Consider the following 25,961-nt stretch of genomic DNA (forward strand, 5'->3'; position numbering starts at 1 on the left):
TAATCTGTGAAACTTTAAAGGTATATTCAGTGATTTCACTTAATTCAAATATCCTCCCTACTATAGAGTGTGCTGACCATATAAGGAGTTCCTCCCTGTCCCCATTTAATCCCTGGGGTCAAAAAACCGTAGGTTTCGTTTTTGGCTAGGTGGCCCAGGCCAGCCTTCATCCAATCAGGATAGAGAGGGGCCTTCCGCCAATCATGATCGAGCGGGGGCGGGCCTTGGTGTGCGTGCTGTTGGCCTGTTGCGTGTCCCCCCACTGTAGTGCGTGCATGTGCACATCTTGTTATCGGGGCGGACCGGGGGTTTTCCAAATCACCCAAATCACTGAATGCTCCTTTAAAATGAGGTTGTAACCACGGTGCAATATTATTTTATTTTAACATTTAGACAGGATAGTGATTTGATGATGCTCGTGAATCTTGAAGCTCTTGATTCTGATTCTGAATCTTTTTTTCTCTCCTTGCTCTCTTTTGCACTCTCTTCCTTTCTTTAACATTTGACTTATTTTTTATGCTGCATTGTCTGAAGGAAGCCAACCAAAATAATTTGTACTATTCCTCGCTGTCTGGAATAAACCCTTTAACTCCACGTTTTGTATTGTTTTTACATATTATAAATCAATACTATTTTATGATTATTGACGTCTGTCTGTTGGTTAAAAATATATTGAACCAATGAAAAGTATATTTAAAATGGGCTTCTGACAAAACCAGCTATTAAACTCCATGGATCCTGAAACAAACCCCTGATGAAGACCTTCCGAGGTCTAAACATGTTGCAATTACTAAATAAAGGCTTTTTCTCCTTTTTACTCCTATAGTGCCCGGATTGTTGTTTTTCCACATGTTTTTATCACGTTTGATCCATTGACACTTTTGACTATAGCCTATCGTTTTTATATCTCCTGTGAGCACCTGGTTTTGTTCTTTATTTTCTATTCATGTGTTGCCTTCATATAATTAATGGCAGCAAGCTGGGCGATCGAAGATGTGCAACCATGACGCAGGTTGGTTGGGGCTGACGCACGAAATGGGCGGGTATTCTGTCCATTCTCCTCCTCCGTTGGTTCGCTTGAGGGGCAGGTCCTGTAGCCTAGTGGTGAACACACCACCAAAGGCAGCCGGCAGGTGATCGCGTTATATAGCGAGTGACCTGGTTTCAGCACCGCCAGTCGTTAACAGCTCCTCCTAAGCAAAGCGGAGATTTGTCCAGATCCCCTCCTCGTGCGTCGGTCGGGCGCAGCTGACACACACACACACACACACACACACACACACACACACACACACACACACAGCAGGGCGCAGCCGCGCTGTGAGGTTTCAGCACTACCAGACGCGACACAGAGCGGAGCTGTCCAAACATTCAGCACTTTGGCCGCGGACGGCCAGAAGAGCAAGGCTAGACAGACAGAGGAAACACAGAGGAGATCCTCTCATCCTGAACACTGTCTGCAGGCACATACATTTGAGTATTTGTTTCAGGATGGCGTCAACATGCGCCGGCCTTTACGTCCTCCTACAGCTTTTAGCTCTGAATGCAATATGCCAGATTTCTGCCTTTCCAACACCTGCCGCCTCAGATGGTGAGTTGTTCAGTGCTTCTTCTTTTTCTCACTCTCGCAGACGTTTCGTTAAAATCACGGTATTAAAATTAAGTTAATTCTTATTTCAGTTATTTAATTAAATCTCGTGATTGGCGTTAAAGTTAAAAGCCCACGATATGCTTCGTGCGTTGAAATCATACGGGAATCCGGGATGCAGAAGAAAACAAACTGAAGAGGTTTTTCCACGTCGCTTAAGCGAGTTAAAGGCCGACTGTGTTCTATTTTCGCCGCAGTTTAATCTTTTGTTTGGTAATCCGATTAAGATATGCCTCTGTATGTGTAGCCTAGTTCTGAGTTGTCAGTTTGAAACTTTACAAAATAAACAACTTCCAAAAAACATTGTCACCAAAATAAATGAATCAAATGCAATGTCAGTAAAAAAAAAATTACATGAATTGTAATGAATTATAGCCTACATGATTAGCCTATATATCCAGATTATTATAATAAACAGGCCTACCTTATTTTACATTTGATTTGCTATTGTTTTTTTTATTTGTTATTTTGCAGATAAATATCTTCACAACAGACAGTTGACAGAAGAAAGACCACTACAGGAGCAGGTAAGCCTTCCCTCATTCATCCCAACAGTATCCAAAAGCCTTTCTAAATACTGTATATGTATATGTTATAGCCTATGTGGCCACAAGCAGCCGTGTAGCTATAGAACTTAATAATGAGAGGTCATGCTTACTGGAAATTCTGAAATGTTTCTCTCGATTCTTCAGATTGCTGAGGCAGACAGTGTGAAGGCTGCAATACAGTCTGCAGGTAACCTGACCCACCATTACCAATCAATATTCCTATGAGATTCTTATTACAATACGACATAGATGCCAGAGATAGCCTATCTATATATAGATTTCATACTGCATGCATTTACATGAAACACCACGTTGGAGGTCTCCGTGTTTCCTAAATGCAGCCAGTAGGCTCCCAGTAGGCCTAAAGGTCGATAAGATCATCTTGATAAGCAACCTACTGGTGGTTATCGGTTGATTTTCCTTCGAATCCGCTATTCATGCATTATCTCAGTATACATGCTTCCTCTTTTAATCACTCAAACCCCATGCAGCATCCGTATTGTGAGGATTAGGTTGTGAGCTTGTTGATCAGCTATTTTCTACGAAAGCTTTCCCCACAATAACAGAAAACATTTAAAAAAATCAAGTGAGTGGTGCAACGCCGTGTGGGGGTCCCTGGGGGGGGGGGGGTTCCAGACCCACTGAACGCACCCAGGGTGCCACCATGGTGGGGGTTACCATGTGGGGGTCCCTCTACTGTACCCTCTACTGTACTGTACTGTCACTGTACTGTACTGTACTGGCACACCTGAAATCACCATATATACAGTTAATATGTGCGTGTGTGTGTTTATGTGTGTGTTAGGTTGCGCACAGGTGGTGAAAAACAACCATGCTGTTTTCGTGCTCAGACGCACCCACCCACCCACCCACCCACCCACACGCATAGCTCCGTAAGGGAGTGGTTGCATCACTCAAACAATACCTAGTATAGAGCCCTGAGCTCAACCATATAGGGTTTAAGTCAGTGGTTGCCAAATGTTTTAGCTCAAGACCATTTTGAAAATGTTTTGAAATAATAATAATAATAAAAACAAATGTAGGAAACAAAAAAAAGTAAAGGGACCCATACAAATCCTGACACTGTTTGAGAACCAGTGTTAACCATTTATTTCCCCTTTGCTGTCTTCAGAGACAAAGACTCCCACTGTCCCCAAGGACACAGCATCAGAGCCGGACAGTGATGACTTCACTGTTCTCAAGTCCTTGGCCCAGGGTCAGAGGTTAAAGGAGACCAATGAGAAGCCAGCCAGGGAGGGGCAGAGCGAGGAGAAGTACACCCCAGATGATTCAGACTCCACCAAGAGTCGCCGTCTGGTGGAAGATTACGACTCCACCAAGAATATAATGGACGATGGCAAGTATCTATAGGGACACAAGATATACAGCCTGTAACAATGTGATTTGATTTGTATTTAACCAGACCCAAACCCTGGTACTACTTTGGTGGCTTGAATGTGTTGACTTTTGATACCTTGGTCTGTCCTCTGGCCTGCCTTTTGATACCTTGGTCTGTCCTCTGGCAAATCTTAAGCTTAATTTTTCTTACTGGCATGGCGAGGTATCCAGACAGACATTTTGTATGAAGAGAGAGAGAGAGACAGACAGACAGACAGACAGACAGACAGGCAGGCAGGCAGGCAGGCAGACAGGCAGGCAGGCAGGCAGGCAGGCAGGCAGGCAGGCAGGCAGGCAGGCAGACAACACTAAAGCTACCATATAGCTCCAACTTCCTGTTGCTATTTGGAATAATTCTTATATAAGGACAGTGTCTCGTTAGTACACATGGACTGGCTCTGGTTGTGCTGAGCTGGCTGGACATATGTATACTCCCACTATGATGAATCAGTTTCCAATATTGCAGAACCTCCTCCTCATGTTGAGTCTTAAAATGTGTTCATGTGTTAAGTGCTAATTGTTGTGTCGCACTACACACATGCCACAGTATAGGCTACTGCTGCATAATATGTAACTTGATACAGTATCTGCACTGATCATCAGCATATTAATGCAGTGTCTGAGCTGAAGTGACTCATGTTGAAAGTGCTGAGTGTTTACCTTTTCGTCTTGTTGGCTCAACTGTGACAAAAAGCACGCCTCGTAAGTCTAAATTTGGCCACAGCATTTGGCACAAAAATACCCATAGTATTCTATGGTTAGTGACCATCTTTACATACAGTAAGTGATGTGCCATTATGGGTAGCTTAGAAAGCAGATGTTTATTATTATTATTATTATTATTATTATTATTATTATTATTATTATTATTATTATTATTATTATTATTATTATTATTATTATGTTATTGTTTTGAGGGACACACTGCTACAAACCCACCATTCTGACTCAGTAAAGCACATAGAGAAGAGGAGAGAATAATAGTATCTGTCAGATCGGTGTTACACCCACTGAGGTGGGAGTGAGTTGCGGCAGGATATTCTCAAACCATATATTATCAAACCACTACAAAATGGACAACAGTGTGGGAGAACAAAAAGAGAATTATTTAGTGTGCTCAGAAGAAAATAGGAAATCACAATCATCTCAAACCATAGAATGAGCATGTGACATTCTAGTCTTCACGATGTAATAATGCTTTCATTTGTAGTCAGACGATGGTGTTGCGCACCCTTAAATAGCAGATCTAAGCTCACATGATTGTAGATTGTAGATCTGCTATTTTCAGCTTGCGACATCATCATACTATTAAGTATACATCAGGCATAAGATATACACATGACTTAACGTTTTTGTGGTCTTATCTCAGATGAGCCAGAGAGCTTCCGGCAGGTGGATGGTACCCCACTGACAGCAGAGGACATTGTCCAGAAGATTGCCAACAAGATCTACGAGGAGGACGACAGAGGGGTGTTCGACAGGATCGTATCCAAGCTGCTCAAACTGGGACTGGTGGGTTCTGCATCCTGTAGCCTGACGCTTTCCCAGTTGGGATGTGGCAAATACCATACTCACCAATCATTTCTACCCCCCCCCCCCCCCTCCCCCTGTAGATAACAGACAGTCAGGCAGAAACCCTGGAGTACCAGGTGGCTGAAGCCCTCTCTGATCTCATTACGAAGAATGCAAAGAACAATGAAATAGAGGATCTAGTAGAAGAGTATCCAGCAACCAGGGGAGAGCAGGATGACCCAAGCACTGATGCTCATATGGTACAATCTGCTAAAGCATATGATGATGATGATGATGATGATGATGATGATGATGATGATGATGATGGCACTGATTAGATTTTTGGATTTTGCTAAGAATCCTGGAGTTCACATAAAAACAAATACAAAAATACAAACAAAACTACAAAGGTGCAATTTGTGGAAATTGCAAGTGTGGTTGCACTGACGCGTCGCGAGGAATCCACTGGGAACTGAATTCCGTCTAACCATTTATATTATACATGTTTAGCATGGCAACAGTGACAAAAGTGTGTGAAGCATGACCAAAAGCTTCACTTTTCTGTTAACAGTTAACAAAAAGCAGGTTCACTTTGCTGGCAAACAATTCTCGGACTGAGAACAATAGTGTGTGTTGCGTTGCCTATAGCAACCACACTAGTCAGTAACACAACACAAATTGGAAACTAACAAATAAACAAATAAAATGTCTGAAATTACATGTGAGAAAAGAACAGTAAAAAAAGACAAACTCTTCACAGTGTCAAATGCAATTTTAGATTATTTTAAAAAGCTAATTTACTGTAAATGCAGCAGAGGTTCCGATCATGATGTTGATGATGATGATGATGATGATGATGATGATGATGATAATCAATCTTCCAGGACATGTCGGAATCGCCTAGGCGTCAATATGATGAGGAGGAGGAGGAGGAGGAGGGCGGGGAGGATGAAGACGAGACAGAGGACAACGTGGAGCGGGGCGCAAAGGGAGACGAGGACGACACGGTGGGCAAAACGTGGAACAGAGACACCGGCGAGGGCAACGAGGTCAACCCAGAGGACGGCCTCCAGGACCTGCAGTACTTCCCCAACTTCTACCGCCTACTGAAGAGCCTCGATTCAGGTGAGCTTCCCACAGACACAGCACAAGAGCCATGGGAGTCCGTGACCTCTTTGAGTCCATGAACTCTATGGTCGTGGACTGTCGAGTGAATGTATGTGTGTCTCCCGAGGTCTGTGGGTCTAGTCGGTTCAAAGGGGACAGCTGGAGAGGTTGTTGTCATGGCAATGATGTTGTGAATATGAATGTGCATGAGTCACTTATTTCCATCTGTTCACTCGCTCATTGCCTTTGTTAACCTGCGGGAGACACACAGGAGCTATGGATGAAAGGAGTTGGCCACACGCCCACTCCAAACATACTGTACGTTCACAACCGGACGTCTCACATATGCAAACACAGACCAATACTTACATACGAAATAATACAATTAAGCACAACAAGATTTCCTGAAACAGGAACGGAAAGTAATGGACGACGTGTCGGAGGTGGAAAAACAATGCATAGCGGAGTAGTTCCCTCCGCCGTGTCCATTGATGTTCCTTTTCAGACCTAATTGAAGGTTGTTCTAGCTACGCAGTCAATCATATCGCAAAGTATTAACGTTTTAGGCGTGGTTGGAACTCATTGATTTTGCAATGTTTGCAATAAAGTTAGTTACAGATATTCCACTATTTTAACAACAATGTCCACAAACTAGTTGACTCTAATCCACATTAGCACTTGTCTCAGTTGACTGCTTTCATACAAAAGTAACTTTGACACAAACTAAAATACAGTTTTTAAACAAACTGGTCTTGTTGATGTTGGGGTATTTGTCACTGTACATTTGCACATATGTGAAATTTGTCCTGCATTTCCCATCCTAATTATTAGGAACAGTGGATGCTATTAATACAGCGCCTGGGGAGCAGTTAGTGATTAAGTGTCTTTCTCAGGCACACTTCGATACATAGACTGTTACTAAGATATTAGATGGTAAAACAATCATTGTTTTGTTTTAGTGTTTAGTTTTCATTATTGCCAATATCATGTAATGCTTTTATTGTTTACTGTTGTTTTACATTAGCTGCCACATAACTCACTGATAGTGAGCTGGGGCTCTGGCTTGCCATCTGTGTGCGTGCGTGCGTGGGTCTGTCCGTCCGTCCGTCTATCCGTCTGTCTGTGTGATTTTAACGGACAACTGCCAGCCAATAAGAAACCAGTACTTTTCATGGCCTATTATAATATTATTTTGATCATACTCCATCATACTCAGTCTCATCTCCATCACTGACATCCCCACAATAAAATGTTGTATTAGCGTAACAAACAAGAAGCGGGCTCGCAACTCAATGCTCCAATGTAATTCACACAACAGCAATATAACCACATATTGCTGCTGTGCTGTGAATAAATCTGGAGCATTTTAAAAAAACCCTTCTTGTTTGTCCTGATTCTGTTTTTGCAGTTTGGCTCAGCACCAAGAAAAGGAGTGTGCGTTCTTTTCTGTTTGGATATTAGTGCAACAACAAATATGAGTGGGAAAGTACTCATGATTATAATTTACTCTTTGTGCTGCAGATCGAGATGCCCAGGAGAGAGAGACACTGATAACCATCATGAAGACCCTTATTGACTTTGTGAAGATGATGGTGAAATATGGCACCATCACACCAGAGGAAGGAGTCTCCTATTTGGGTAAGATTAAACAGCAGCACTGTTTGTTTGTAGATGGATGGAATCATTATAGATCAAAACATTACAGATGGAAACATTATGGATTTGCGAGCAGATTGCAGTCCTTGAAGACTGCATCATGTGCTACTGTATGGTTAATAGAGGATTGTGCATTATCAGTGGATGACAGGGAGGATTTGTTCAATTTGTTCAGATTTTATCCTTCCAGATGCCTTTTTAATTGTGCATTTCAGTGTACTGTAGAGCGTGCCTATCTGTCTTTGTGTCTTTGTGCATATGCATGAAGCCAAGCTTTTATCTGCCAGTTCAGTGAAGTGTGAGTCCTGTTCAGACTGATGAGCGTCAGGGACAGCAACGCTGTTGTAACCAGGCTTGTTTTAGGACTTATCTTCTCATCTGTGACTGATTGAAAGGACAGTCTTCTGCAAAGGACAGATGTCACATATCTCCCTCTGAGCCCTGACGACCCCAGGACCTAACATCTCTGTCCATACAAATTACCTTTCTCTTTCTGATATTTGAGACTTTAGATTGCGTGCGTGCGTGCGTGCGTGCGTGCGTGCGTGCGTGCGTGCGTGCGTGCGTGCGTGCGTGCGTGCGTGCGTGGTGGTGCGTGCGTGCGTGCGTGCGTGCGTGCGTGCGTGCGTGCGTGCGTGCGTGCGTGCGTGCGTGCGTGCGTGCGTGCGTGCGTGCGTGCGTGCGTGCGTGCGTAACACTTTTACTTTACGGGAACTGTACTGTGACAAAGCATATCATTATCGGTAACAGGAGTATTCAATAGTCCTTGAAATGACCCTCCCAGACCAACCAGCTGCGCTGACACTGGCAGCTGATCGAATGACCACATCCACCTTACACAGCCCGAGCCGATGTAGGCAGTATGGGTTGCGTAGAGATGCTAGGATGGAATTGTACATCACCTAGCAACATGTCATTGGCTCCCCAGTCATTTAGTCGTGACCCCCCCCCCCCCCCGCACACACACACACATGATTAACACAAGCTAATGTTGCCTCAAACAGATAAAGGCCATTAGCCCTCTAGGGAGAAGGAGACAGGGTACAAGGAGAAAAGGGGGAAGGGAGGAAGCAGGGGGCAGGAAGAAGCTGCTGTGATAAATGGTTTCCGCTGTGCAACAGGTGGGCTGCTACAAACAGCCAGGGGGTAGCAGCTATAGCTAACGTGGGCAGGAGACAGCAGGAAGGAGGGACATGATGGACAGGAAGATAATTAGGGAACATGAAGAGCCTAAAGATGAGTAATGAGGTTGGAGAGAACGAGAATGAGAAAAAGAAGTATGCCATCATTATCATCATAATAATCTTTGACAAAAAACACATTCTTATGATAATAACTATGAGTCATAGCAATATAAGAGTCATAGAGGACTTTCAAATGGTCATACATTAAATATTCCCTAACACAAACATTAAATGCCATTAACAATAAAGAGAATTTAATGTTTGTTTTGTCACCATTTGTTTTACATTTACATTTCCCCGCCTACAGAGAACCTGGATGCCATGATAGCCATGCAGACCAAGAACAAGCTGGGCAAATCTCTTGGCACTCCTGATGTCACTAGAACCTCTGGTAAAAAAAATACATCAACATAACACTGCAAGATACAATGTAAACCAATAAGTGGAAGAGTAGGTCTCCATTAAACCACGAGCAAAAAGTCAAATTACTTGTTCCTGCGCAATGCCCATTTAATTGTCAGTTTAATTGAATTGAATTGTCAATGTTGTTGCATTGTTTCTATAGTGACCAGGCTATGAGAGCCAGACCATGCCAACAGCTTGTGTTTTCTTAAAGGCAATAAGCCAGCATACCCTTTTCATTTCCTAAACAGCAACGTCAACCTCATAGTGTTGTGTAAATAGGCTAATTTGAGAGTTCATTCAAATGCAGGACAATGTAATTCTTGCTGCAGGGCGCGTTACAAAAGGTTAAGCTGCAAGATTGTCCTGCATGATTTGGGACATCTGGTCATCAACTAAATCAGGGGTGGGCAACTTTGACGATGGAGAGGGCCACTATATTTCCACACTCACTCCCTAGGGCCATATATTACTGTCGTAGCAAAAATAGCCGATCTACAAGCTCAAAACGCGTCGCGCTGCGACGCGTTTTGAGCTTGTAGATCGGCTATTTTTGCTATATTCGAATTGAAATCTTACATTTTTGCAATTTTTTAATTGGAATCCTGAAAATGAACATTTTTATGTAATTCCAAATGCCTTTAATTATACATGTGTTGAGCAATGAGCTACTAATTTAGACTGAAGTAATTAAAGCGGGTCATGTTTGCATGTTGTGGAATTGTAAACAGCTGAAACCAATATTATATCAGTATTCTGACATTAACCTGAGGGCCACATTAAGTGAAGGTGGGGGCCGCATGTGGCCCCCGGGCCGCCAGTTGCCCACCCCTGAACTAAATCGATATTTGAGTTGTTTGACAGAATTTAGAATGTTCCAATAACAGTTTTGTTTGAGGTTTTGCTCATGTTATCCCCGTTTTTTCTTTGCTGTAGGGAAGAACTTGGATGAGGATGACAACACCAAAGCTGAGGCAGCTAAGATGCAGAAAGAGTATGAGAATCTAAAAGACTCAACAAAGGAGGAACAGCCGCCAACTGTGACCAGTCAGTCCCATATTATGCATGCTCAGCTGTCCACCGGGTCACCAACATAAACATCCACAAATGTGACCGTTGAGTCACAGACCAGACATGCATACAAAATATGGAGTGTTCATTTAACTCTGAGATCCTTGCGCTGGATTCTATGGTTAAATTAACACTCTGGATTTTTACTGCGCTTTGTTCTTGGATTTGATTATTTGGGGAGGAGGGAAACATAACCAGTTCTGAGCAGAACTTACACTATTATGTGCCTGATTATATTGTCAATGTGACTCAATGATTTTCATTATGTTTGCCATTGTTTTGTGATTAACATTATGTCAAATAAATGAATCATGAAGAATTTTCAAATATAGCTTATTAATCTTTAATATAGCTTATTACAGCAATAATGTTCAATGAAAAATAAACTAGTTTTGGCCCGGGCCAGCCTAGCGGTCCGGGCTCCTAGGCTGCTAATCCAGCCTGACAGCGTGTCACGGGTTCGACTCCTGATCCCAACAACCTTTGCTGCGTGTTACTCCCCATCTCTCTCCCCCCATTTCCTGTCAACTTACTATACACTATCAAATGAAAGCAGAAAAAAGCCCCCCCAAAAATAAATATATCTTTAAGAATAAAATAGTTCTTGCAGGAAGTGTTCAGCTCGAATACAGCTCAGATCAGTGAAAGTTATGTCCCAGTTCTGTCCTGAAATAGGTCAGTCCAAAAACTCCCTGAGAAAAGCCTACAGTTGAGAAACAGTTGACCTCATATCAGCTCGCACGCACACACTGCACACGCACGCACACACACACACACACACACACACACACACACACACACACACACACACACACACACACACACACACACACACACACACACACACACACAATTTATATAAACGTAAATTTCCACAGGAAATTCAGTCAATTGTAGAGTAGATACTGATATCAGTATGTTAACAGCATGCAGTGAGGAAGGGCAATAATTCCCCTGATTAAAAAGCTTGTTCATACATCATTATCAGCCAAATTACTGCAACGCTTAAGCCATAGACAAACAACAATTTAATCGTCTTTCATCTCTAACCATGTACATTGCTGCTCCATGGGTTTATAGATTTATTAAGGGGGGAAGCGCACAGGGCCAACTATGAATGTGCATAATGTGTACTAGAGTGCTATCAAATTAGAATGACCTTTGTAGGTAATTTATTGCCACTGTCAGTGTAATGAAAAAAGCACCATGCATATATTGATTTGAAAATAACTCAGTGATGTAAGTAATTAATTAGCCTTGGGACTAAACTAACCCACTATTGCACTTTGGTGCAAACCTGTGTGGTGCAGGCAATATAGTATATGTTATTGTGTATCTTAATGTCTTGTATATTATATTATATTATAATCTACTCTACAACTCCACCCTAAACTACTTGTCCATCATAATCTATGAACTCATTTTGCTTTGTTTTGTTTCTCTCCCAATTCCAGATCGTCCTGGCAAGTCGGAGACATATTTGGAGGCCATCAGAAAGAACATTGAGTGGTTGAAGAAACACAACAAAGAAGAGGGCAAAGATGGTGAGACACTCAACCTAAATTAATATTGTACAATGACATATGAACCATACTGTACACACCCAACCTTACAGTACAATGAAATATGACACACCCAATCTTACAGTACAACATTAAAGTGTAAAGTAACTATATTTACTCAAGTACTGTACTTAGTAAAAATTTTAGGTTTTTGTACTTTACTTGAGTATTTCCGATTTCCAATGCTCTGACTTCTACTCCACTACATCTCAGATCCAAATATTGTACTTTTTATTTACTCCACTACATTTTAAAACTTTAGTTACTAGTTACTTTGTAGATTCTGATTATTATTACAAAACATACATTAACCACTTCAACCTGTACATTTCATTGATGCATGCTAGATGTAAGCAAGATGTAAGTGTCATGGCTGCCCCAATGCATTTCCAATGGAAGTCACATGGTTTGATACAACATTTTGGACTACAAGCTGTTGTATGGCTTTCGGCTGTGTTTCGACTGCCCCCCTCCCCCTCATACAACACAAATGTTGTGTCAAACCATGTGACTCCCATTGGAAATGCATTGCGAGCTTGCATCAGCTATACATCTCATACAACAAGCATAAATCAATCTGTTGCGACCGTGTGAGTCGCCCCTTTTACTTATGAGTATTTCTATATTGCAGTATTGATACTTTTACTTAAGTAAAATATTTGAGTACTTTTTCCACCACTGTAGGTGAGACACCTCTTCTTAATACTGTACAATGAGATACGAGAACATGCACAAGGTTAAAGTTAAACACATCACTATGTCCAAGCTTTACAAGGCTAAGACTTTTCCCATTATAGTGAGTATAGTTACCCTCCAACACTACAAACAAATTCTACATTTCTAGAATTTCAGCTACAGAAATGATTCAAAAGTGGAAACATGTACTCTGACTCATCATGCTAGCATCTCCTGCAAACAGGTCACAGATAGGTCTGCGGTGACACACTGAAGAATAATGTTAAAGCCTCTTTTGTTTGTCCCAATTTGCAATTAAAATGAGCATGGCAAGGGAACAGAGATGGATGCTTTATGCTCTGGCCTCATGAATATGGATGAGCATTTAATGAGCTTTAATGACCCTGTTCTAATTACATTGATATGGCTGCATTCTTCTGAAAGAAAGGCCTATTCATGTCTTCCCTTCCCTCCTACCTGGTGTGGATATTTAATAAGAGCACACACAAATGCTAGTGTATGCATATGTGCGTATGTGACGTTGAAAAGTGTGTGGGCAGACTAAGTTAAGTGTTTGTGTGTGTGCAGAGCAGAATTTAAAATCTAGATAAGGATGCTGTTTGTGTTCTGATGAGAAAGCCTAAATGCAATCAATTTGAATTGTCAAAAACTGAAATTGAAACTGCATATTGGCAAAGAAATAGACTGGAACAAAGTCACAGGCCAAAAAATAGGATGACAAGTGCAAGTCCCTTCCTTCTTTTATTTTGTAAAAGCCACTTTTAGTTTTTAACCTACTGTACAAAGCACAACCAACATCCTTATTTATTACTCTTCATAGAGAAGCAGAATTGCTACACAACATGTCAATACCTAGTGATGCTTAAAAGATATAGCGTAAGATTCAGAGTTCAGGTTATTCATCTCTACTGGTGATGATGATGACCACCACCATATAATAGCCATGTAAAAAAGATTGGCCGGCTGTGGCTCAGGAGGTAGAGCAGGTCAACCAATGATCCGTGGGTCGGTGGTTTGAATCCTGTCTACATGTCAAAGTGGGGAAGACACTGAACCCTACAGTACATTGCTTCCAATGAGTCTGTCGGTGCTACTGTAGCTTGTTACCATTGGTGTGTGAGAAGTGAGGACGCTGGCGTTGACTGTTCGCCGCTTCACCTCCCAATGTATGAAGGAATGAACCATTGTAAAAGCACTTTGAGCATGTGGAAAAGCGCTATAAAAATGCAATTAATTAAAAATCAAACCATCTCGAAGCCCAACAATAATTGTTAATGCTCATTGGGCTGATACACATGACTACTGGTGTGACCTAGATTCCTGTGTAGACACAAATAATTCCTGATGAGGACTATATTAATAGCTTACCCATGCACAGTCAAATCCAGGTTTTACTGTGCAGGGCAGGAGCAGAGGGCCCGGGGGGGGAGGAGGGGAGAAGTGAATGTCCAGTGCTCCTCTTCGTCCTGTCCCAATACAACCCACGTCATTAGCATTCTAGTGTGTGCAGCGGGTGTCTGAGAGAAGAGGGACCTCGCTCCCTGCCTGACTGTCAGTGGTGTGGGCAACGCACACACGCACGCTGCGTCTCGGTTTAATGTTTGGTTTCTGGTTTTTGGATCTATAGAGGCAGTTATTGTTTTTCTACTGTACCACAGAATGCATTACATATCGTACTTCTCTCACTCTCAAAATAAATGCAGGTTAACGTCAACAAATCCCCTTCCATCTAATAACGGTGTCATAGAAACAAAGTGGGCAATAAACAGTCATTGGGTTTACTCTGCAAGAGTCATTAGGACTGTTTGTGTTTGTGTGTGCGTGTATGCATTATGCACATTAACCCTACATAGAGTAGCCAGAGGAACAGATGGCAATGCCTTAGCTGTTCCAGTATTGAGTAACCATAGTTAAGTGCAACAGTACAAAATAATAATGCTGAATGCAATCACAGTTTGGTGGGAAGAAAAAAATCTAACCACTTGAATATGGCGTTTTCACATTTTGAAGCTACAAAGTGGACTGTTAAAAGCAGACGCAAAATCACTGTATAGAATATTGTATAAGTTATGTGATGTGAAATACTGTACAACTAAGTTAAGGGTTGATCATTAAGAGTAAGGTGGCATAGCCAGACACGAGTATTTCCTGAATGTTAAGGAATAATCCATGATGTGTGTGGTAATTGAAAAATACTAAGACTTGAATTTGAAATGCCCTATACAGTGATTTTGTGTCTAGCATACAGTAATTCACTTTTTTAGCTTCAAGATTTGAAGATGCGAACAAAATCAACTGGGTCATTATTTTTCTTTACACCAAAGGTGATTGCAGTTATTTTTTACTGTTGGCCCCCTACACAGACTGGAGAAATGTATAACTAGCTTATCTTCTTGGCTGCTCCTCTGCATTTCTATTCCTCGCATCTGTGTGATTACTCTCAGAGACAGTAGTCGTGTTGGTGTTGCTGTGCTGCATATTAGAATGGAATAGGCTGTGTTCACTACAGAATAAAAGCACCTCCTCATTACACCTTTGTCTCAAATGTCTACAAGTAGGCGATAACATGGTATAATATTATATATCTAGTGCATTTGCATGACATTTGCATCTGCTTTGGTACTGAGAATGTGCAAAATATAAATCTGAGCCATGACTTTGTTGGTGCAAATGATGTACACATCATTATGGACATTTAATTTTGTTGCATTGAAAGCTTCCTAGCTAAATCCTCAGTGTTAATAGCTTATAATGATAACTGGACACATTACATGATTACAGTTACACTTTAATCATGTAAGAGCATCAAGATGATGTTTTGTTCTACCTCTTCCTGGAGCTAGATGCTCGAAACGTCACCCTCAGTAATACATTACATTATCCATGGGAGTGTTGCGACTCTATTTTTCTATCTTAACATAATTAGTGTGGTAAGGGCAACCAGACTATTGTAATTGTAACACTTTATTATTATTAGTGCAACCAGTAATGTATCGCTTGGATGTGTGTGCCTATGTAAACGTTTTTAGAGGTACACCCTCTAACTGGATATTTGGACAGACCATCTTGTCGGTCTAACATCAGGTCATGTAGGCTACAGCCCTTCAGCAGAAAGGACCACACACATTTTACATTTGACCTTAATCCGTCCTGATACTCGTTCTAGTTTTACCAGATAATGACTTGTTTGGGTGTCTCTTCTCAAAGCTTAGTGTCTCAGATGTCGTGTGGTCCATATATTTGATTAAGATCAGCCCATCGCTCCCGATTTAAAAGCTTTACTGTACACGATGAGCTTCAGTGGACAGGAACGGACACTAGTGCCAGTAAGAGAACCGTTATTGCCTTCAACTGTCTACAGTCCAAGAGTATGACCCATGCTTCCTGTGTCTGACCCTCCAGATTATGACCTGTCCAAACTGAGGGACTTCATGGACCAGCAGGTGGACTCATACATCGAGAAGGGCATCATCGACAAGGATGAGGGGGAGACCATCAAGAGGATCTATGGAAGCCTGTGACCTTAAACAGAGAAACCGCCACAACCCAATCGATGGCCTCGCGCACATTACTGAGTCTGGATCCGCACTGCAAGAGAATTTTAAATATCCACTGTTAAGTCCAATATCATGGTCTAGCAGTGGATGCAATATTGCCCAATAAGGCAAAGTATTTACTGTTTATTTAAAATCAACCATTAAGGGGAACACAGTATATGACATTCCCCATATATATACAGGAGGAATGTATTAATATTTATGCTCTCAATTAAAAAATTGAATTATTAATTACAACCAAATTAATTAATCAATGATTCTTGCACACCGAGATGATGGGATTGTTTATTTTTTCTTTGTTTTTTCACACATTGAGCGAAATCAAACACATATTTATCTAACCTACTTACAGTATGCAGTACATACAACTAAATGATAGTATTTTCTATCTTACAGACAAACATGACTGTCTCTGGAATTAATAGTAAATGATCTATGAGACCAGGGTTCGTTTTGTAAAAAGGATGAGGGGGGGGGGGGGGGGGGGTTGTTAAAAAAAAACCAGGGATAATGGATAACATGCTTTCTTTTGTAAATTGTGTACCAATCACACATATCAGTCTACATGAAATGTATGTACAGTAATTCAGTCTGACCAGAAGCAGGGATGAAAGATATCCCAACTGGCAATAAAAATCAATGGACAGAGGGGTGGATATCACCCCCCCCCCCCCCCCAGCAAATCGAACCCTGTTTAAGACTTTCTATAAGGCTTTTCTCTTCAACTATGGTTTGCAATGACTTTTTGCAACCAAGTATGCATATTCATGCTATGTAATATGTCTATTCCGTTTCCTTTCCAGCGTACATGTGAGATCTTAATGTATCCTTGCTTTTGACTCAACCAAACACTGATTTGATCACTACCATCTTGATTTGATCACTACCATCTTTATGCTCAGTCTTCTCTGCTTCAATCTGTCTGGTGCCCACTAGAGGGCCCACTCTGTCTTTCCTTAATCTGCATGTCTCAATATATGAAATATTTACATTTCTTTAGAGACACAAAATGAAGTATTTTTAAATGTAAATATTTGTGATTTTTTCGTATCATGTAAAAGCAATTAAAACATTGCTTTTCTTTACCAGTGTCATCTTCGTGGTGGGGGCGGGACGACATGCAAATTAGCACAAACAAAACCACATAAAATATAAGACTGTCTACATGCCATGTTTAAATAGGTATTTATTATTTATCCGACAGAAAACAAAACAAAAACAAAGTGAAAAGCACAACAAAACAGCCATTTCAGATACAGTATTCCACACACAAATAATAAGGTACATTCACAATTTAAGAAGGAGTCCCTTCTGTTCCTACAAGTAAAGCTCCTATTGGGTAAACAAAACATTAAAAGGCTTGAGTCCATCCACAGCTTGTGGTTGGGGAGTGTTCATACAGAGAGGAAATACTGATTGTAGGAACATCTCAATAATAAATATGTGTCTTTCCATCAGTAGTGAGGGGATTTACATCACCAGAAGCTGTTAGCAAGGATATCAAGCTAGCCATCGTAGAATTGCTTAACATGGGGTGGAGTGAGTGGCAGAACGGCAGAGAATCATAATGGTGGATGGTAACATGAGCCTTGTTATAGCATATACAATATGTCTCCCTCATGACTCCCATGAATTGTACAAAACCATAATCAATGACATTTCCAATATCCACTATAGTAACAGCGCCATATTATCAATAAATAAAAGGCAAAGATGAGACTGGATATGAGAGAGAGAGAGTTTGTGTGTGTGTCTGAGAGGACTGTAGGTAAACAATCTTGTTCAGGGCTCCTCCTGGTACGAAGACGTGGGCGTTGTGTAGTCCTCATTGTCCCTGCAAACACATAAACCTTTAGTAAATTAAAAGAACACAATTTATTCTCTCTCTCTCTCTATTATCCGAGGAACAATGGCAATTTATAGAGTGCAAATTCTGGGGCAAATTACATACCTACTATTTTTCAGCAAATAGAGGCCATTTGATAATACTAGTCTCCTGGGAATAGGGCTCAAGACTCTTTCTTATGCTCACTCCTTTCAATTAATTGGCCACCGTGGTGCTTAGTTGAGAGTGCATGTGAATAATGAATGAGGCCAACACTGACCCGTTCTGCCTCATACAGGTATCTCAATAATACATAATGTCAGTATTCAGGCCTTTATCGTCCTGTTGGAAGTTTTATTGTAATTGTCTCTACAGTCGAGGAAATGATTAATTCTGTACTGTGGGGGTCAGAGCCTGAAACTCATCAAAAGAGTCATCTTTAAGTGTATGCAACCAGAATTTGTATTGATTGATTGATTGAAGAATTTATTAACAGTTTGCAGAATTACAGTACATTTCAAGCACAAACTCAATACAAAGGCTGTTAACTGTGAGTGGACGACCCAATTAAGCATTACACTTGTTTCCAACAGGGTCCACCATGTTCAAATCATCAAAACATTTAGAGACGTACAAATAGACACTTCTATAGACAGAACAGGAATTCATCACAAAAGAATTCATCAAAATATGTAATTCCTATGGCAAAAAGAAGAGCCATTTGCAAATATTTAGCCTTCAGTCTTCTTAGTGGATAGTTCATGAAAGTCAGTCAAACACTGGCTGGTAAGAAATTAAAAGAAAAACAAGGTGAGTAAGTATGAAAACGAAATAAGAAAGTGACCATTGAAGATGAAAAGTAGCATTGTAGGAAATGCACTTAAAAAAGAGATAAACAGAAGAGAAGATGCAGACAAGAAAGTGACGGAAATCACACGTCTACAAGAATGATTTTACAGGCCTGGGCTCAGCAGTCCAAGCACCTTGGCTGGTAATCCAGTCTGGCAGTGTGCCGCGGGTTTGACTCCCGATCCTGACAGCCCTTATTGCATGTCACACCCCCCCCCCAATCTCTCTCCCTATTTCCTGTCAGCCTACTGTCCCTCCATCCCTCCATAAAAAAAAATATATATATACACAGTGTGTTTGTGTGTGTGTATATATATATATATATATATATATATATATATGCAAAAGCCACAATAAATATATATATCTTTTTTCTTTTTACAAAAAATGTAAGCCTTACACTTACAGAAACCACTTGCTACATAATTGATTATTTTATATTGTAAAATTAAGCTCATAGGTCTGCCCTGTAGTTCAGCTCACAGAAAATAAATGTTTGGTTAGTGGAGAGGAAGTTAAACTGGCATGTGGTCTGTTTGCTCTCAGACTGTGTAAACTTTGGTGAGTGCCTTTTGTTTGAGTAAATGTACTCTTCCAGTTGGCCAGTCTTTGACCTGGAGAAGATGGCTTGACAGTCAAGACTAAGCATGACTTTGCATCAACTGATAAATAAAACATCTGAAGCCCTACAGAAAAGTTGATCTGACAAACAAATTGCAGTCTTTGTGAAGCCTACGAACAAATGTTACTAGTACAGTACATCAAGTCAGTGTAGGGCTGCAACTAATTTATATGTTGTGCACAAGCTGTGAGTTTGTAGATCTGCTATATTAACCAGCTCACGACTAATTTAAATCAAGCTGTAATAGACTGTAGGGGAGACACAGCAGCCTTGTATGTCAAGAGTTGAATTTGATGTGAGCAGTCATCTGTAGCTGTTGTTTTTTGAGTGGTGCAACCACTCCTATAGACAGCTATGTGTGTGGCTGTGTCCCCCTGGGTCTGTCCCCATGTCCCTGGCTGTGTCCGAGCACGAAAATAGTGTTGTTGTTCACCACCAAGTGTCACTGTTGCACAGCCTAACACACAGACACACAGGCCAGGGAGGGCTTGTACAGTACAGTACAGTACAGTACAGTACAGTACAGTACAGTACAGTACAGTACAGTACAGTACAGTACAGTACAGTACAGTACAGTACAGTACAGTACAGTACAGTACAGTACCACTTCAGACGGGTCTGATTGTTCTTACTCAGGAGTATAATTTAACTCAATGCCTCAAAGAAAATACCTACCTACTAGATGGCAAAACATCATTATTATTTCAATATTATCATAATCAGTCATAATGCTGTGCTATAGTAAATTATTGGAGTACTGTAACTCTGACAAGATACACATACTGTAGCAATACCCCACGGTTGTACTTATTCATGGGAACTGATCACATTGGAAACCATTGGTAGCTCACGTGACTGCTTGTTACTAAAAGAAGGGTAATGAAACATTATCCTGGACTGCCATGATGGAGACTGGTTTAACAGCTACCATATAGTCTGCTCAGGGAAGGCCTGCATCCATTCGGACTTAACTACAGCAGTACAGTGGTTCTGAAATGTTTTCATGTCAAGGACACCCAAAAGAATATGTATTTGGCCATGGACTGGACTAAAACGGAAGTAGTCCAAAATACCAGATTGACCAGCCTTTAACAGGGTAGTTAGAGAGCCAACTACCCTGTAGGTGAATTGAATATGTAGGACCACAATGGAAACAATCCCTCAGCGCTTCTTATCCTTTTAGCATTATCATATAGCTTAACTGTACTATACTTTTTGCAAACTGTTAATAAAGTATAATTAAACTTGGTGCCAGGCAACTAACCCAACAACAGAACACATGTGAGCGTGTTGTCTGTCTCAACATGCAATGTCAGGGGAACATGTTTGTGCCAGGTACGGACCGCAGCAACATGCCAAATATCATTCTAAATAAAAACAGTAAAATCCTGAGTGTTCATTTAACTTGGAGAGTGTAGAAGTTACTCTGTAACCAAACATCCAATTTGATACTCTTAGAGTTGAATTAATACTGGGGATTTTGCTGAATACTGGGGATTTTGCTGTGTAATGGACTGTTACATAATTCTGCCATCTGGGTGACTATCATTTAACAACAGACATGCAAAAGACCATTATGCTTGGATTGTACATCCTCCCATCCCCTGCCTTAATTCCATTGTGTCCCCACCCCTACAGTTCCTTCTAATTGTACTAGCCTCCAGTGGTTCACAAACCTTTTTGGCTCTCAAGTCACCCCCAACGTTGTAAACTTGTATATCGGCTATTATTAACACACCAAGTACAGTGCAACTCAGGTCAGTTTTACTAAGAATCGAGGGTTATATCATACACAGGGTATAGTATACTATACACACAGTGGCCTGGTCCTAGTGTCAATTCGAAAGCTCTTAACAGAAAAGACAGAACCACAGGAGGTGTACAGGAAAGAAAGTAAAGGCTTCTGCAATGCACCTTCTCCATCTCCACACAATCTCCTATGAAACGCACACACATGCAGCTGTGGCAGTGTGGCACATACTGATTAAGGCGACATATGACTCAGCATTTGTGAGCATAGTGGCCAAATACGGTAGTATAGCTATAAGCTAATAGTCCTGCAAATTAGGTTTGCACGTTTTTCATGAGCGAGTAAGAGTCGTTTGTTTTAGTTTTTTTATGCAACAACTTTTCAAATTTTTGCTCATGTATACTGGTCAGGATTTAGCCATTTTTTAAGTATATCCTAGAATTATACAATGCAATCATTACCTAGTTGTTTAACAACCAGCCAATTACAATGTGCCTGTTCCTCCAAAGCGCTTCGTAAGTTGTTTTTATAAAACGCTTCATATTGCACTAAGATATTCCAAATTCACATGACATTTTGGACACAAGGAACTAGTGGATAGTGGTGTGCATTCAAGAAAGAAAAAAAAGGGGGTTCATGACGGTTAGCTTCATCGATACAGAGTACCAGTATTTTACCCTGGAATCTCTGGCGTGTCCCAGGTCACTTTCTAGGGACCTTGTATCATTCACCCCCCCAATTACAGACCAGAAGAGGGCAGCTTTCATGCTGATGGGCATCTGTGTGAGGCAAATGTCAGCAGCCCTGGCACTCAGGATGACACTATGCAAACGCAACACTGATTGGACTAGCGTGAATCTATTCTACGTCCGAGCATGGACATGGTAACGCCTCACCTGCCTCTGATTGGCCTACCGACACTGCCTGTCTTGACCCCCCCATGGTCTCACCAGACTGTCCTCCGAGAATGACAGCTTGGCACGCGTGACAGGCTGCAGCCTTGAAGTTGTAACCAACTTGTAACCTTTATTTTTGTAGAAGAGGCAAACTAATATTGTTTATGCCGTTTGCTTTGATTGAATAATTGATTGAACACGTACGTCGTACGTTATACTATGATTTGATTTGATCTAAATAAAGTGTTTGTGTTGATTATCGTGTATTAATCTAATTATAGTAAACTAATACTATTATACTAAAAAAAGATAAAGAATGAAGGGAAAAGAGACCTTGCACTACAATAATGTTTCAAGTTTACACATACAAATACATTACACAATAATCAACAGTACACACTTTATTTAGAACACACAATCAATTATTCCATCAAAGCAAAAGGCATAAACAATATTAGTTTGCCTCTTCTACAAAAATAAAAGTTACTGTTGCGCGTGCCAAGCTGTCATTCTCTTGTATTATATCGTACTTGTATTATTTCCCACCACGGAGTAAAAGTAACCTCGCGGCAGACTATCCAGCATGTATCCTCCACCTCGGAGGAAAGTCTGGTGCGGCCGGCAGTGTCTGTAGGCCAATGAAATGAAATGAAATGAAATGAAATGAAATGAAATGAAATCTATATTTACCCAGGGTATCTGGGCTAAGCTCAAGAACTTGTTTCCAGCCAGGCCCTGCTCATAGAACACATTTCATCGTAGTGGTTGATGCCTTGTTCAAGGGCATTTCAGCGGTGGTAATTTTAACGTGTCGGACGGCTGGTTCGAACTGGGAACCTTCCGGTATCTAGACCGCGCCGCTATCCGTTCGGCCACCGCTGCCACATCAGAGTCAAGGGGGGCGTTACCATGTCTATGCTCGGACCATCGGACGTAGAAAAGATTCGAAAAATTGGACTACAGGTCAGAAGGGGAGAAGGCCAGGCTTATCTTTGGCTCGTTTTTAATTCACTTTAAATCAGGGAAGAAAGCCAGGGTGGGCAGAACATTTCTGAGATGTGCAGAGCTCAGAATGTGTATCCCCCAGACCTACAGACAAATACATGTGTAGTGGTTCGATGCCTCCCTGTTTGTCTGAGTGTAAGGATCACCCAGCGTGTTTCAGCACCTCACCTTACTTCCTCCTCTTTGAGCCTGCGTGCTTCCTGCGTTGACTGTTTGATTTGCAAGTCCAATCTGTGTAAGAAGTCTTTGGCCGACAGCTCCTCTGGCTTGGGCCGTGTTGGTTTGGAGGTTTCCTCTGGGGGTGGGGAGGGAGCGGGCGAGGGTTCCTCCGTGTCCTGCGTCACACAGGGTACGTCTGAGTCCTGGGAGGACAGGGAGGCAGCCTCCCCTTCCCCGTCAGGGGATTCCAGACAGAGTCCGTTAAATATGAAGCGTCTCTCCGACAGTACCGGGATGTTGAGGAAGTTCCTCAGAAAGATGCAGTCGTTACTGAACATCTTGTTGGCTCTCTTGAGGTGCTCCATCTGCAACAGCAGGGTGAAATAACCGTCAGTGGCTAAAACCCAAGCATGATTCACATTTTATCTTTCACAATGAAGTAGACTCTAGAGCCAACCTCGTTCTGAGCACTCTGTTGTAGTTCTTGTACCAAAGTCAGATAAACAGTTACCGGTAATTAATGCTTATGCTTGTGTAAAGGCCAAACCGCACCAATGCAACTAGTCGCAATTCCTTGCAACAAAACAGTTTTACGGTCAACTGCACCAATGCAACTCCTTGCAACTGCCATTGGGGATAATGGTGAGAGTCATTGGTGCAATAACTGTGATTTGGGCTTCATTTGGACAACATGATCATCCATAAATTTCAAAGTTACAATGCACAATATGTCAGGCTAGTGTTCAATGACTGCTAATTTACTGTATGTTTTAAGCTAGCAGGATTTAGAATACTGTATGTAAAACCAAGCAACTATACATAAAATAGAATTTGACAGAATTACCATTAGCCCACTAGTATTATTGATTGTGGTTTGTCAGCTAGCAAGTGAAGACATGTCATGTGAGACTATACATGGGCACATTCCGATGTGGAAGATGTTCAGTGCAGCAAATAAGTCAGTCCAAGTGGCTGACTCATTTTAAAGGAGCTGTGTACAGTGTTCAGCACAAACTGCAGGCAGCAGGCCTATTTGTGTTGACCAAATGCTTGCTTGTCTAAGCAGGTTCCCCAGCCCTGAATCTCCACGCCAAAAAACGAAGATGAATGCAAACTTCAAGCACCTGGTTCCTTGCTGTAATGAGCCACACCACAAACTGCGTAGTAAAATTCTTAGGATTAGGATATATATACATACAGCAACAGACAGTTTGGTAATTAATTCAGTGTTGCAGCATCATTTCAGACACAGGCCTGTCTGAAACTATAGCCCTGAAACATGACTGTCATAATAATCATGACATGTGTTGATGTGAACCAAGGCTAGTCTGAAACATGATAGTTCCTGGTTCAATACTGTCTTGAGTGCAGAAGGTGAAAGATATTAAGGGCTATGATGATTCATTGAGACTAGTGAAACTCTAAAGGTGCACTGTGTTGTGGTTTGGTACTGGTAGTAAGTCCTAATAGTCCCCGCTGGAGTGACGCACGCAGCCCTGGCCCCTGATCAAACACACCACCACACGTCATATTTAATTAGATTTTAGACCTGTATGTTCTGATGAAAATCATACATGAAAACCGACCAGCCTTACCGTAACACCATATTTGAGAGCGATCCCCTGTAGGGTATCGCTGTCTGTAACCCGATGCTCAATGAATTTCTCTCCCAAAGAAGTGGCGACGCTGGCGGTGCTCCCGTACGAGCGGATCTTGGTTCGGGCCAGGCTCTGGGACAGCTCGCTCTCCGACTCGGAACCCGACCTGGACCGTGGAAAGATGGGTCCGATGGGAGCGGCGGGACCGAAACGTCCTCCTCCATCCCGCAACGACAGGACGGGCGAGAACTCCGCCATCTTCTCTTGAATAAATAAAGAGCGTAATTGCTGTTTTTAAATGCCGCCAACTGACTCACGCGGCGGGAGGGCTGGTCGCCGCTCTTTCAGGCAGCGGGGAGGTCTGTTGTTTTGCTATGCATGGCAGCGCCGGCCGAAGTGAAATGTGACATTTCGGGGTCCACTCGTGTCCTCACATTTTCTCTTTCGACACCACAGATCCGTTACGTTTACGTAGGGGGGACGTGAAGAGCGTTCTGCGTCTCCTAGTCCCGCCCCTATGGCTCTGGTCCCGCCCACTCTATGGATACATTTGTCATTGAGCTTTTAGCCTTAATCTGTATAACAAAATTAGTGATGATTGATGAATGATGATCAAATGATGATGCTGATTTATTTAGGTGATGTTTAAAGAAATATAAATAATAATACAATATAGACATACAATACAATACAATAAGTAAGTTCATAGTCCATAAGCCAGGACCCCAAATGGTAGGCCTACCATCTGGGGGGAATAAATAGTGATTTTTGGGAATTAAGGTATATTTACACCCCTAGAAAATATGTCATAACATTACTTGTCTCTGATTAGTCATACCCAGCCTGCAATGAGATGACCAACTATCCCCATGAGCAGAAATGGTCGGTCTATGGATATGCCAAGAAAAGAGTCAAA

General features: G+C 41.6%; 2 protein-coding genes across 2 annotated transcripts; one reads left to right on the forward strand and one right to left on the reverse strand.

The window, feature by feature from the left end:
• Positions 1–1,361: 1,361 nt before the first annotated feature.
• On the forward strand, positions 1,362–16,786 carry scg3 (secretogranin III). Its single transcript, XM_079497153.1, has 12 exons — positions 1,362–1,591; positions 2,123–2,175; positions 2,341–2,383; positions 3,329–3,565; positions 4,964–5,106; positions 5,208–5,366; positions 5,991–6,231; positions 7,735–7,851; positions 9,361–9,444; positions 10,392–10,502; positions 11,981–12,070; positions 16,187–16,786. The coding sequence occupies exons 1-12, from the start codon at positions 1,492–1,494 to the stop codon at positions 16,303–16,305; spliced, it is 1,497 nt and encodes a 498-aa protein (XP_079353279.1). The 5' UTR covers positions 1,362–1,491; the 3' UTR covers positions 16,306–16,786.
• Positions 16,787–17,510: 724 nt separating this feature from the next.
• lysmd2 (LysM, putative peptidoglycan-binding, domain containing 2) lies at positions 17,511–25,526 on the reverse strand. Its single transcript, XM_079497154.1, has 3 exons — positions 25,043–25,526; positions 23,457–23,812; positions 17,511–18,175 (listed from the first exon to the last, which is right to left on the reverse strand). Exons 1-3 carry the CDS (start codon positions 25,301–25,303, stop codon positions 18,124–18,126), a joined length of 669 nt encoding a protein of 222 aa, XP_079353280.1. The 5' UTR covers positions 25,304–25,526; the 3' UTR covers positions 17,511–18,123.
• Between the last annotated feature and the right edge of the window lie 435 nt (positions 25,527–25,961).

The sequence above is a fragment of the Electrona antarctica genome (genome assembly GCF_951216825.1).
Source record: "Electrona antarctica genome assembly, chromosome: 3".
Classification (NCBI taxonomy): domain Eukaryota; kingdom Metazoa; phylum Chordata; class Actinopteri; order Myctophiformes; family Myctophidae; genus Electrona; species Electrona antarctica.

Excerpts from the sequence above, each read along its gene's own strand:
- scg3 (XM_079497153.1), top strand. The coding sequence starts at position 1,492 with ATGGCGTCAACATGCGCCGGCCTTTACGTCCTCCTACAGCTTTTAGCT. Across the intron at positions 5,107-5,207 it reads AGCTGCTCAAACTGGGACTG|ATAACAGACAGTCAGGCAGA; the intron begins GTGGGTTCTGCA and ends CTCCCCCTGTAG. Across the intron at positions 9,445-10,391 it reads TGATGTCACTAGAACCTCTG|GGAAGAACTTGGATGAGGAT; the intron begins GTAAAAAAAATA and ends TCTTTGCTGTAG.
- lysmd2 (XM_079497154.1), bottom strand. The coding sequence starts at position 25,303 with ATGGCGGAGTTCTCGCCCGTCCTGTCGTTGCGGGATGGAGGAGGACGT. Across the intron at positions 23,813-25,042 it reads CTCTCAAATATGGTGTTACG|ATGGAGCACCTCAAGAGAGC; the intron begins GTAAGGCTGGTC and ends CTGCTGTTGCAG. Across the intron at positions 18,176-23,456 it reads CTCAAAGAGGAGGAAGTAAG|GGACAATGAGGACTACACAA; the intron begins GTGAGGTGCTGA and ends ATGTGTTTGCAG.